The sequence below is a fragment of the Trypanosoma equiperdum genome, assembly GCF_001457755.1.
Source record: "Trypanosoma equiperdum strain OVI genome assembly, contig: ctg_231, whole genome shotgun sequence".
Lineage (NCBI taxonomy): Eukaryota > Euglenozoa > Kinetoplastea > Trypanosomatida > Trypanosomatidae > Trypanosoma > Trypanosoma equiperdum.
Window position 1 is genome coordinate 1,653 of NW_027124123.1, and position 12,706 is coordinate 14,358.

Sequence of the window (12,706 nt, forward strand, 5' to 3'; positions counted from 1 at the left end):
TATTCATCTGCATGCTGCGCTGGTCTTGCGTTCCGTAGTCTTGCCGATTTTGCGTCGGCTTGCTGCTTCCCGCTCCCGTTGGCCGCTCTGTTCTCTGTTCGACGGACCCCTCACGACCGGTGCTGCAACCTGTTTTTTGGAAGGGCACGTGACGTGCAACGTGCCCGGGACGACACACCCGCATTCGCCTTATCGGCCGGCGGCCCTTTAGCCGCGCGTGTATGCGGAGGGAGAAGGGGGAGGGGAGGGGATGTGCTCAGAAAGCCGCGGAGGTGCATTGGACGCTGCCTTTGACCGTGGTGAATTACATTGAGGGGTTCGTGTATTCATCTGGTTTTGGCAGCGCCAGTGGCTATGACAGTCGTTCCTTGGGGCGCATTTTATTGGGGTCGGGGTGTCAGAGGAATCTTTTCCAATTTGCCGTGCACTTTTCTCACCGCAGGGCATTGCCGCTCCGCTGCACAGGGAAGGTCCCGCTCGATGAGGCGGGTGGTCTTCTGCCCCCTATAAGAGACGCAAATCGAAGGTCAGCTCAAGTCGAATATTTACTTTCTACGGGCGCCGGGGCAACGGCCTCACCCGTTCTAAAATGGGGGACTGCAGAACGTTACCGCTCGTTCGGGAAGGGCTGGACGTGGTTGAAGGTCCGAAAACAACGAAAGCTTTGGAAAGTGTAGCGTTTACGCTGTAGCTTTCGAATATTAAGTAGCCCGCTATGGCGGCAGCCCGTTTTCCCCATAGCTTCAATGAAAGCACGGTAAGATTGGAGCAACCGAGCGGGAATCGGTGCTCATTAGCCATGGGAAAGTGATGCAAGCTCTCATCGTGATGTGTGGGGCGCCTGCGCGCCAGAGGGCGAAAGCGGGAAAGCGACAGTAGATTACTGCCCGGAGCGGCGTTTCAAAGTAACCAGTGACGTGGGCTCGATCCGACTGAGACCGGTTAAGGGAGAGCAGTTCCCCCACCGGAACCACTTGCAAACAAGGCTGCAACGTGAAAGCTGGAAAGGCTGCCGAAATTTTTGACGGTGGTCGTGGATTTGCCTTCCTGCGCACGGCAAAACCGGGGGTGGCGTAGAAAGCATCGATCAGTTCGGACGGCGGTAGCATAACGCTAGCGGTGGAAAACGGTTTGGCCAGGGTCTCGGAGACAATGTCCAGCAGGACTCTGAAGGAGGTGAGAAAAGACAACTAACGGCGCAGGATGGCCTTGACAACGCCGTTGCATCCGCTGACCGGTAACCGGTGGCCATGAAAAAAAGACGTGGGGCGATGGCGTGCGGACAGCCGGTGGCAGAAGCTTCCGGTATTTCCCGACGTGGCGGACGATGTGCTTTTGCCCTCCCGCACGTGATTCCGCGCTCCTTTGTGCACGCACCGTCCCCTTCCGCCACCAACCGAAGCTCACGGCCAATTTTAAACGGGTCGAAATGCGGTTTCGAAGGTCCCACAGCCGCGCGGCTTCGCGCTAACGAAGAACCTCTATACGATCCGATGGCGGATTTTCGGGTGCCACAGAAAACGATATCCCCCGCGGGGGAGCAACGCCCAGCCGCCCGCGGAAATTCCGAGGGGCGCTGACGCGCGACGGGAGCGCCGTTCGGCGAATGGAACGTCTCCGGGTCCCTCTTTACCTGCGGTCCACACTACCTTCAAAATATTTGCGGGCACCTTCCCGACGAGACCTGTGCAGACAAAGTTGCAGTTCATCCAACCCAGCTTGAAACACAAAGAAACGAAAAGCAAGCATCTACGAAACCCGCGAAGCAGTGACAGCAATAACGGAGCAACTCACCCGCAGCAATCTAGGCACAGTAGATGAGTTGAGCCATCTCTTTCTTTCTTTTCAGTTACCTTACGGCAGCCCCAGGTGCACGTCCGCAAGGTAAACGCTAATAGAGGTCAGAACCATGTCGTATCGGTTGCGACGTACTTCTATCCCTTTTTCTTCGTAGTGTACCGGCCTTCCTTCACCCCATTACCTTACCTTCGCTCCCTTCCTTCAATCCCCTTTGTGGCGCAGAAGCGCCTTGCGCTTGCCGATGCCAGTCCCAGTCCATATTGAATTCGCAACTCCTCTGCAGTGCCTTTGGACCCCTACATTTCAATACCCTCGGCGTAGTTCTGGTAGCGGTCGTAGAGAACCGTTCGAACGTTCTCCCTGGATTCTGCGATCCGCTTCCGCATGAAGTCTGCTGCCCACGCTTCACTCTTATGCATCGCGAGGCGCCAGGACAGATCGTGAATTGTCTTTTTGGGCTTAAAGCAAGGAAGACCACTGCTGAGCATCAGTTCAACAAGCACACAAATCTCGTGGGCGTATTGTCGAACAGCGAGGAAGCAACGAATCGTCAGGTCCACAAATAGATTGTAGCTCTCCAGATCCACTAGAGCTTTTGCGAGGGAGGGGCTTGGTTGCTTCCCTTTCCCTTCATTCACCGGGTACCCCATGAGCTGCGCCATTTCCAGGGTTAACTTGAACGGGGACGACTCGAAGTTGATGTCGCCTCCCGGTGAAAGGTCAAACAAAAACCCGAAGTCTATGTGCACCAAGTGGCCATAGGAGTCGATAAGAATATTGCCGTTGTGACGGTCCTTTATGTTGAGGACGAAAGAAGCGGTGGCATATGAGGCCATGCTTCGGATAAAACACTCCCGAGCGCGATGGAATCTTACGGATTCTGGGTAGCCGTAGGTCTGTACAAAGTACTCCGAGAGGTTACCTTCCACCAGTTTCCCAATCTGATCACGACTCATTGCCCGGGGAACACACTCGATAACACCACAATCCCTCCCGGTGGCAACCACCTTGTACGGATAAAGAAAGGATGGTAGCTGGATGGAGTCAAACACACGGCGGAAGAGCCCTATCAGTTGCAATGCAAGTTGATCCTGCCTGCAATCATCCCCCATCTTGAAAATGCAGAGCTTTGACGTTACCGCTTCTTTATCCGAGCCGGTCGCCTCTCCTTGTGCATTTTCCCCGTCCCGACTATTCTGCGGAACGCAGTGAAACTCCACCATGATGGGGCACTTTGCCGCGCTCTGCATTGCACCAGCGGTGTCAGGGCGAAGGGCGACGATTCTCCAGTTGGGATCTGTGGGCAAATATAAGTGCTGTCCTCCGATAGAGTCGTGGAATTCCTTATCGCGCAACCGAAGGCGGAGCCTTCCCTTTCGAAGCGGCCTCTCGATAGGCATCATTTCTCCAGACAAGGAAATAATTCGGTCAATGAAATTGAACTCACCGTCATGGAAAGCTTTCCTTGAGGCATTGAAGGAGTGCCGGATCTCCGACGCGAGCTGGGAGCACTTCCGTGCGTGCTCGCTATCTCCACCCCCTTCCGCTTGTAGGGACCAAAGGAGCTGGTGCTCAAACGTTTGGCTCCTTTTGCACATTTTCTTCAAGAAAGACGGCACGGCCCCGATTGGGTCCTCTGAAAGTATCTGAAGTATTTGAGGGAGGTAAAACGTAAGCGAGTCGCACTTTTTACACAAAAGGCTGCGAAGGGCGTACGCGGAGACCTGCGGGTACCGAGTCGCATACCGCGCGTGCAGATGGCGGAGGGACTGCACAAGACCACCGTTCCTGAAGAGGTGGAGCGCAGGATACCCGTTGACCAGCGTTACGCTGTTCAAATAGAGATCCACTGCTCCAGGTATATTGCAGTAGAGCTCTGGATTCTCAGAGACGATTTGCGCAGCCCAACCCACCACATGTCTGTTGGGAAACCGCGCCACCAACGCAACCAGTACTGCGGGGTCGCTTTCTGACGCCGCCGTGCAGTGCGATAACCATTCGCCACTGGAAATGGCGTCAAAATAGTCGCGGGACGGCGTTGAGAGGGAATCGGAAGGATGGAGCCAAACGAGGAGTCGATGGTGCTCGTGTTTGACCAGGAGTTGCAGGAGTCGGATGAGGCTCATTAGCCGTTCCCGCTCAGCGGCAATCAGGCTTTCAATGTCCGTGAAAGTTCCACCCGCAATGTCTTCACCTATCCTGCGCTGCGCGACACTTCCCACAAGCGTCAGGTTGACAAGGGTGGAATCAGCTGACTTTTCTGGTGAGGCAAAGTCCAGAAACCCATCGCTAGAACGTGACAATGCTTTCATGTCCCTGTCCAACATTTCCATAAGTTTTCGCAAGGCCGCTAGTTCCTTCTCCGCGGCCGTGCGGTCCCGCGAGAAGTACCAAGAAGGCGGCGTCTTTTGAAACCAGTGCATCAAACAGCGATAAAAGCCTTGGCGCAGGGCTCCGACGAAGAAGGCGGGGGTTAGGGCCGGCAAACCCTCGCGCGCACGGCACTCGTTTGCAGCTTGTAAATTACGGCAAATGAGACCTATCATCAGGACGCAGCGCGTCATTTCCGAGAAGGACGCATCTTTTGTGGAGAGCCTGGACGGAGTTTTCACAATCCTCAAGGCGAGTTGCTTTAAAAGGTGGAGAACGGGCGGGACAAATGATACTGGCCCGCCCTCATCGACATAGCACGCAATTAAAAACTCGGCGAGAAGCTTATGTGGAGAGTTCGTGGCATAATCATGTGAGTAAATGGCCGCATCCCTCCTTAACTGTGGTTTCCTGCCTGACTCCACTTCGTCAAGGCCTCTCGGTCGGGAGCCGTCAAACAGTCCAACACGATGGGTAATTGTCCACACAAATCCCTCTACAACTTCTGCTAGCAGTGGGGCTGCAAAGAGCCCCGGTCTCTCAAATAAGATCCACCTCCAGCAACTGATGGCCTTGGCCAGGGCGTCGCTTGAAAACGAACGGATGGGGTACTGCACGATGCACCGCAGAAGGCTTATATGCATTGATGTACCAAGCCGCGCGCTCGTCAGGAGCACAGCCGCGGAGCAAGCTAGTGTGTCACTTTCATGCAGCTTATCTGACAAGGTCTGACCACTAGGTGGGGTACATGTGGACGTCCAGGAACCCCGGTGAACCGTGTCCTCCGCTTCCCCACCTTGGCAACCACGACTAAAATCATCCACACCTATTTCACCAGACAGAGCGTTCGTCAACGTCACGAACTGCTGCTCCCTTAGTTGTTTACTCAAACCGAAGGTCTTCACAAGGTCCTCTCCCGCTTCCTGCAGGTGCTGAAGCAGCAACTGATCAGCACCACCATGGGTTGCTACCCGAAAGAGTGCCCTAACGTGGCCCTTTGCGTTACTCCTCCTTATGAGGCTTCGCTCACACATCGGCTTCGACGTTGCCGATAAACCCCCAGCGTTGTGTGCACGAAGGGCCAGGCTTAACCCGATGCCGGGCTCGACCGTGCCGTACGTCGGCTGTTCAACGATGAAACGCTCGGCATGTTCCCGCAAGGCGATGGGGGAGCCTTGCTCTGCTAGCTGGGCCCAATGCACTGCAAAAGAGACGGCATCACTCAACTGTTTTCGTCGTTCCGGGGATTCCGGATCCGCAGCGACGGCGGGGGGCTCCAACATTTGCTTTGATTGGCAGTAAAGCTCCACCTCTGCTGCACTTCCCTTTTCAAGCACGCCGATGACGTCCCACAGAAGTGGAAGAGCCTGGCAAGTCCCCACAAACGACGGGAAGGCTGATATAATTTTACTTAGTATTTCTTTGGCGGAGCGCCTTACTGATTGAACGGCGAAACCATATAATAAGACGAGTTGTGGTACGTCCGCCTCGATCCGTTTCGCGGCCGTGTCGGGAGACGTGGCTTTCAACGCTGAGAGATACCGATTTGTTGCAGCAGCCGTTAGGCACGACGTTGCTGCCCGGAAATCTGCACTAGCGTCGAACTCACAAATTTCGAACCGGTGGTACTGTGCAATAGTTGAGATGAAGCCGCAGGAAGCTCGGAGGATTTCGAGGGTTGCCAGCGCATGAAAAAGAAAAAGTTCAGAAAACGGCAATCGGCGCCCCACCGACGATACACCAGGGCAGCAGTCTTCCAGGTATTGCAGCAACCCCTTTCTGTAAGGCTTTATGGCGTGGCTGTCAGTGCTGTAGTTGCGCAAATGACGTTCCAAAAGTTCAATATCACTCATGACCTGTTGGTAATCGGTGGATCGCATGCGCAAAAGCTGTGGTGATAAAGAGGCAAGGAGGCGCACGCACTTCGTTTGGTTCCAAGACAACACGTACTCACCCCCACGGGGTTGCTTAACATCTGATGATCCCTCCGCACCTTTTCCCTCAGCTTGCGTTAGGAGCATCACCTTGGAAGTAAAGCCATAATACGTAAGCATCAGCCAATAGGAGCGCAGCTGGGCGGCGTCGCTGTCATCATAGAGTGGAAGACTCATGCTATTAGGCTGAATGCCACTGTGGTGCATGAAAGAGTCTGTACTTTCCAACTGCTTGAACCTCTGCACGTTATCACGGTAACTCTTGAGACACTGTACGTCTTTTTCAGGCAAAAGTGTGAGAAGCTGGCAGAGCAGACACAACGGTTGCAGGAACAGCGAGAGCGTCGCAAGGGCCACCTCGCTCATATCGGAACGCATATGGTGACCGTTCTGCGTTTCCTTCCCACCGTCAATGTTAGTGTCGTAAATAATCCCGGAGCCTGGCCACAAACAGTTGATCATGCATCGGAGGACCGAGTGTAGTAGGAGACGCAGTACCTTTCCCTCGTTGTTGATCGCCTCAACAAGAGGCGATTTGTTCCATTCATCGCCGGCATCGCCCGAAGCATTGTGGGGTAAATCTCGAAGCGCCTCACGGACCATCGCAAGGACACGATCATGGCAACGCCGAGTAAGGTGCCAAAAAGCGTCCGCCGTGACCTGTAGTTCGTTGCCTGGAAACTGTTTATTTGTATGCGACAATTCGATACACCGAGTGTGGGCTCGCAGAGTGTCCTCCACCGTATCAAACAGCAGCTGGGTGTACCGACGTAGACTCTCGTAAGGCAACGGATTGCACAACGAATGGTGCCTCGACAAGAGAACACGGTTCATCATCTCAAAGCACACAGAAAAGCGCAGCGATACGTCGACGGGACCTTGATCCAAACGTCCCTCAACGTTACTCCCTGCTTCATCAGCACCGTCCCCCAACTGCTGCAACCCGTCATTTCGCGTTACAGCATCGTTGACCTCTGTGCTGACAAGGGCGCGTATGTAAGCATTTGTGGCACACAGTCCCTGCAAGCAGAGCGCGGCGGTTCGGCTTCTCGTCTCCACATTGGATGATGTGGCAATTCCCAGATTGCCCGCCCTTAAAATGCAACGAATGAGTTCATGTGTTACTTGTTCAACACCACCGTAAAATTTGTTGGAAAATTGTATTCTCCTCATTTTGGCCCCTAAGACCGAGAAGGGATGTGTACTTGTCGACAGCGCTCTGCCATCGGTGGATGCGACGAACGCCAGAACTTTTGCACTGTGCTCCGCAATATCTTGGTGAAGCGACACCACCGGCCCAGCCGTACCAATCGCGGCGAAAGCACTCTTGGGTAGGAGAAGAAACTTAACGATGTTGCCAATCACCCCGAGGCGAAGGGCGTCTTCCTCCATGGAGGGCACATACCCCGCATCACCTGAGCCGTTACCACGCTCGTGTTGTTGTCCGCTGTGCGCGTTGTGTTGGCAAGTGCTGTTGACTATGGCGTAGCACCGAATACGCTCCAGCTCCGCTTGGAGCAAGCTCACCACTACAGCACGCAGGCTGGTCCCATACAATACAAAACTACGATTTTGAACCTTGCTCCATTTGTCCTCAGAATCCTGAAGAACCGCCCAGACGCCTTCAATGAGCGTTTCGGCCTCGACAACCTCCCTTCGGTCAACAAAATTAGATATTGAACAGCAGGAAGTAGTTCCCCCATCCCCATTTCCCCCACTACGTGCTGCACTGTCGCCCGGACAGGAAATTGACATCGCAGTTTCCTTCAGCCACCCCATTAGAAGCCTCAGCGTAGCTGCCACTAATCGCGCCTGGATGCCCTCCCTTCGCTGGAGGCCCCTGAGTATATATTCCGGCCGTAACAGCGTTAGACACCAATAGCGCAATTTGGTATAGCAGACACCATGAACCGATGATAGTGCTTCCACAAGGTAACACAAAAGCTCCTTGTATGGAGGATCCCTTCGATGTGAGGATGTAACGAGCGTATCCGTTAGGTTGTGCAGGTGCTCTATGAGCTCCGTGCCGAGATCCACGTTGCCGGCTTCTCCAGCGATGGCGATTCCCTCAAGCGCACCGAGTGCAATGGAGTTGTCTACGCACTCGTCTGCATTTGAGGGAATGCATTGAACGAGGAGTGGATCGACGACATGCGCCCCAAAACCCACTAAACCTTCCCTACTCAACTCGACACTACCATCACCAACATCCTTGCCAGCATAAGTAGACGTGGGACAACCCGCCTTCTCCCTTTCCAACCCTCCGCTGCCACTGCTTGCATGCCGAAGGTGGATGCCACATGCAACAAGTGAAGAGACAAACCCCCGAATGTCAACCCCCAATGAAAAAGTTGTTGCGTTGAGCTGTTGCATAAGTGAGGTGTACAAAGAAACGCACTCCAGATAGAACGATTTTGTGCGATCAAATGGGAGTGAGCGGCACTCGACCGCTAGAGCCACAAGCGCGATTAGCACTGGAGCATTCTTCCCAGAAATACGACCCTGTCCCGCAATCAAATCCTTCGCTTGTGACATCTCGAACAGCTGCGTTACTCGTGGGTGAAGCAACATGTAACCACTGTTGACAACCGAGAAGGCATGTGTGGTTGGCATGGCACCACCGTGCAGATGCTGGGGCATACTTACACTTGACAAAGAGGCCAACCATGGGTCTGTACGACTTCTCCCGAACAGCACATCCGCACCCGAATAGCCCTCTTGCATGCACGGGCCCAACAATTCCTCCCTCCCGGAGACGGCGAGCGGCGCGTCGCCCCACCTCGGACCTCCGCTACCGAGCGCAAGCGCCTGTGGCGAATTATCCGTTGCGGGGGTGTCTAGCGGTTGTCGACGCAGTTGGTAGCCAAGCACACGAGCAAAGGCGAATGCAGGAGAGTGGCTGACCCATGAGGGGAACCTGATGTCGTCCATATCGAAAGTGGTATAATAAAAAGGATTTGGGGCAGCGATGCGGCGGAGGTCAGAACCACAAGAGCGAACGCACGTGCCTTCTCCCCAAATCCTTTTCCTTGTCTCTCCCCCTACTTTTCCTATCCGAACTCCTCTTCAGCACCCACTCAACAGCCCTAATCTTGTGATGTAGGGGGATACGTAACACTTGAAACTACAAACGACGGGGGGGGGGGAGAAAAAGAAAAAAAAAGCGAAAGCAAAGAGGTGACAATTTAGGACATTAGAGTGCCCATTGGGCGTCTTTAAACTCTACCAACCTGACTCATCTCCGAGGGCTCTCTGCGAACGCGCATCGTTTAAAAGTTCCCATTCCAACTCCTAACGACCCACAACATTATTTCCCAATGTGCTTCTTTGTTTCTCTCAACCTCAAAGGCGCGAACTATTCTTCGTCCACTGCACTGAGAGAAACTGGGAAAACGAAGGGACTCCGTGTTGCCCATAAGAACACTGTCCGCCGCCTGTAATCCCAACCACTACCCACCTTTCGTTTCCCATTTCATCACCGACCCGACATTCGCCTGAAAACTCGGGGAAGCAGCGGAACCACATTAATTACGCAGCGTTTGGTCACGTGGAGATACAGCGACAAGCAGGAGGAGGTTACCCGAATCGAAAATAGCGGCGGCTCAATGGGGCCAGTACGCACCAAAAAAGAAAAACAAACATGCCGCAGTTGGCGCAACACGTTGCACAATCTGTGAGCGTGGTACAAAAGCGAAATATTTGCGGCGATCGGTACCGACGGCATGCGCCGTAAGTAGTACTTTACCCCTTCCAAGAAGAGGGTTCGCACAATTGCCTCTGCCTTATGCGCTCTCTCCATTTCACTGGTACCACCACTGACCCCATCAACAACATCAGGGAACATCGATGTTTCTTTTGCTCACGGATGTCCTCTCTGGTGGCGGTGTGGTGGGGGAGGGAAGGGAAGGAGTGGGGGATAAAAAAAAGAGACGCGAAATTTGCCTTCAGATGCGGACGGGGAAATGAACAATCCATGCAGAAGGTGAACAAGCCAACATACACATCCGTCTGGCGAACCAACCCCCTTCACCGCCGTGACTCCTCGCAACAGATGCGTGACGCGTAAATGTGCGCTACCCTGTCGAACACACACACGCACACACATATAGAAACCGATTCCCACCAAATTTGCGCTTTGCCCCCTTTCTACACTTTTCTGTGTGTTATCTATTCAAGTGGCGGTAGGTCAGTATAGGTTGGTGAGCGTGCAATGGCGTCCGCAAGATCCTGTTCAAACAAATTTTCCAGAGCACGTAAAGAGGCGATGTGGAGGGCTTGCGCCCTCGTAAGTGCCGCACCAAACCCCACCAATTGCACCTCGCCCTTCCTTGTTTCCCTCCTATGCCTCTGTAAGTAAATGCGGCACTGAAATCCACCACCGTTGCTCGGCTGTTGCTCGACACGCAGCCAGCGCTCATTGCGAAACTCCCGAGTAACACACCGTCGCAAAAGTGTGTAAGGCCGAGGAGGACCTGCCGACTCTGCTCGCTCAAGTTGACGCTGGAGGTCTCGCAAAACGGCTGCTGGCAACACTTCCACCACTGGTGCCGTAAGTATTTCTTCAGCAAAGGAATGAATCTCCTTGGAGTGTGCTGAAAGATACGTCAGTGCTCTTGGGAAGCTCTGCCGACATGCGAGAAGCAGCACGTCACGCACCCCCTCGCGCTTTGACGTGGCGACTGCCCGCGCAACCGCCAAACCCCCCGCCCTCGAGAAGGAAAGAGTCACGAACCAATACCCTCCAAGCTCCCTTGCATCAATATCAACCACCTGTTGCTCCACCGTGGAAGGTGATGCTCCATCGTCCTCAATGGCAGTAGCAGTGCCGGTAGACACACCAAAGAAGGTGTTGAACATGTAGAGCGAAAGTTCACGCGAATTGGTTATGGGTGGGGGGGCGTGGCACTCATATTCTGTCCACAACTGTTCACCCTTGTCGCCAGCTAGTCGGTTCGTGGCCGCCCTCAGCGCACTACACAGCACACATGCAGCGCTCTCGCCCTCCTCACCAATACGTTCGCTGACAAGCAAGTCACCTTTCTGGCCACATACAGCGGCACGAAAGCGGGCACGGAATGGTCGCAGCAGGTACTCGACACTTCCATCGTTCCCCGCCTCCTCTTCAGCGCCATCCGATTCCTGCTGCTCCAAACTCCATGTGAAAGGGGCCATGCTTGGCGCTTGTTCCTCCAACAGCAGCATAACCTGGTGGACGAACGATTCCGACCCAACTCGAAACACAGAGTTGTACACGTTTTGTGCATCCTGGTCGGGATTCACTGCGTCGCCACGGTTCAGCTTCGCGTACGCCTCAAGTTCCTTTGGAAAGTACCTTTTTGCGAGCGAATAAACGAGGACACGTCGGGCATGTTTAACCTGCGGATACGGAGGTGACACGGCGACGACACGCCGCTGCTCTTCACCCTCCACCTGCGCCTCCATCTCCGCAACCCACTGGGGAAGGCCCAAGTCACCTGATGCGTTGCGTAACCTCACCCTCAAGTTGTGCCACCCCAAATCTTCCTCGGCAAAGGCAGAAACAAGCGAAAAAATGTTTCCCATATGCTCCACTCGCTTTTCACGGGGAAGAGCCCGAAATTTGCTTCCACGAGCCATTGTATCTCCAGAAAGATCAATATCTGGGTGCAACAACAGTGCATCACGGTACTGATTGGGGAAATTTTCCCTCAGTGCGTCAAGGCAAGCATTGCGCCACGCCTCACCCCTCTTCCTTGCGCGCCGCTCAATTAGAAGCTGATTCGAACGCAAACCATCATCAACTGTAAGCACTGCTGTGGCTTCGCCCGTGGCACGGTCAGTGTGATAAGTTGTCTGGTAAAAACTTCCAATGAGCTGCGAGGTTAGGGTTCCCAGGAGTGCATAGGCATTCCATTTCCCACGGTGGTTGGTAGCCACGTTGTAATTGTCATGTTTTTGAACAGCGAGGCTTAGAAGTTGCGTAGTTGGGAAGAAAACACCCCCGCCTCGTGGATCGAAGTAAACGCGACCCACCTCGGGGTACTGGTCAAGAAGGTACGTAAGCGCCTGCACATAGCAGTCAAACTCGAGGCGATAACGACCAGGACCGCTTTGCTGCCAAACAACACACCCATCTGACGTGAAGGAAGCGGTAAAGAAGTATCGATGCTTTCCGGGTGGCACGCCCTGATCACCGTCACCGTCCTTCGGCGCGGTAGAAATATCCCGTTCCTTGTCATCGCCAGCACCATCACCCTCAACACGCACCAAAGCAATATCCTCCGTTTTCTTTCCATATTCCCGGGAGAGGTGCTGCACCATCGCATCAAACTGCCAGCGCATCCGAACGAGGAGCGGCGAGGATGGGAGAAGCTGAGTGGCGATGTTTGCATCGGGCGAGAAAGTTAACTCAGCCCGTAGTGCCTGCAACGATGCGTTTTGATAGGCAACTAATGGTGTGGCCTGCCGCTTCACCTGGTGAACGCTTATGTTTCCCCGTGCGTCCTCCACGGTAACGGCAGCAGTAAATGTTGCCGCCCGAAGCACACGGTACTGTTCCTCTACGGGAATGGGCTCTGTTGGCTCAGCTCCCTCCCCGTGGCACGTGACCGGTGATGGTGATG

At 54.2% G+C, this 12,706-nt stretch overlaps 3 protein-coding genes and 1 pseudogene across 4 annotated transcripts in view; all 4 read right to left on the minus strand.

Moving 5' to 3' along the window:
• Window positions 1–184, minus strand: part of TEOVI_000074500:pseudogene — a 599-nt pseudogene extending 415 nt beyond the window's left edge. Inside the window, exon 1 of the mRNA in view lies at window positions 1–184. This exon is cut by the window's left edge and continues 23 nt beyond it. Coding sequence covers window positions 1–184 — 184 coding nt within the window.
• A 1,912-nt stretch (window positions 185–2,096) lies between these two features.
• Window positions 2,097–9,035, minus strand: TEOVI_000074600 (phosphatidylinositol 4-kinase alpha, putative; the record flags this gene model as incomplete). The annotated part of the gene is made up of 1 exon (XM_067224100.1): window positions 2,097–9,035. The coding sequence occupies one exon, from the start codon at window positions 9,033–9,035 to the stop codon at window positions 2,097–2,099; it is 6,939 nt and encodes a 2,312-aa protein (XP_067080201.1).
• Window positions 9,036–10,271: 1,236 nt separating this feature from the next.
• On the minus strand, window positions 10,272–12,425 carry TEOVI_000074700 (uncharacterized protein; the record flags this gene model as incomplete). Its single annotated transcript, XM_067224101.1, has 1 exon — window positions 10,272–12,425. One exon carries the CDS (start codon window positions 12,423–12,425, stop codon window positions 10,272–10,274), a length of 2,154 nt encoding a protein of 717 aa, XP_067080202.1.
• Window positions 12,426–12,666: 241 nt separating this feature from the next.
• TEOVI_000074800 (uncharacterized protein) overlaps window positions 12,667–12,706 on the minus strand; it is a gene marked incomplete at both ends in the record, with an annotated part of 1,026 nt that continues 986 nt past the window's right edge. Inside the window, one exon of the mRNA XM_067224102.1 lies at window positions 12,667–12,704. Within this exon, the coding sequence (XP_067080203.1) occupies window positions 12,667–12,704 (38 nt within the window). The remainder of the gene's footprint in view (window positions 12,705–12,706) is intronic.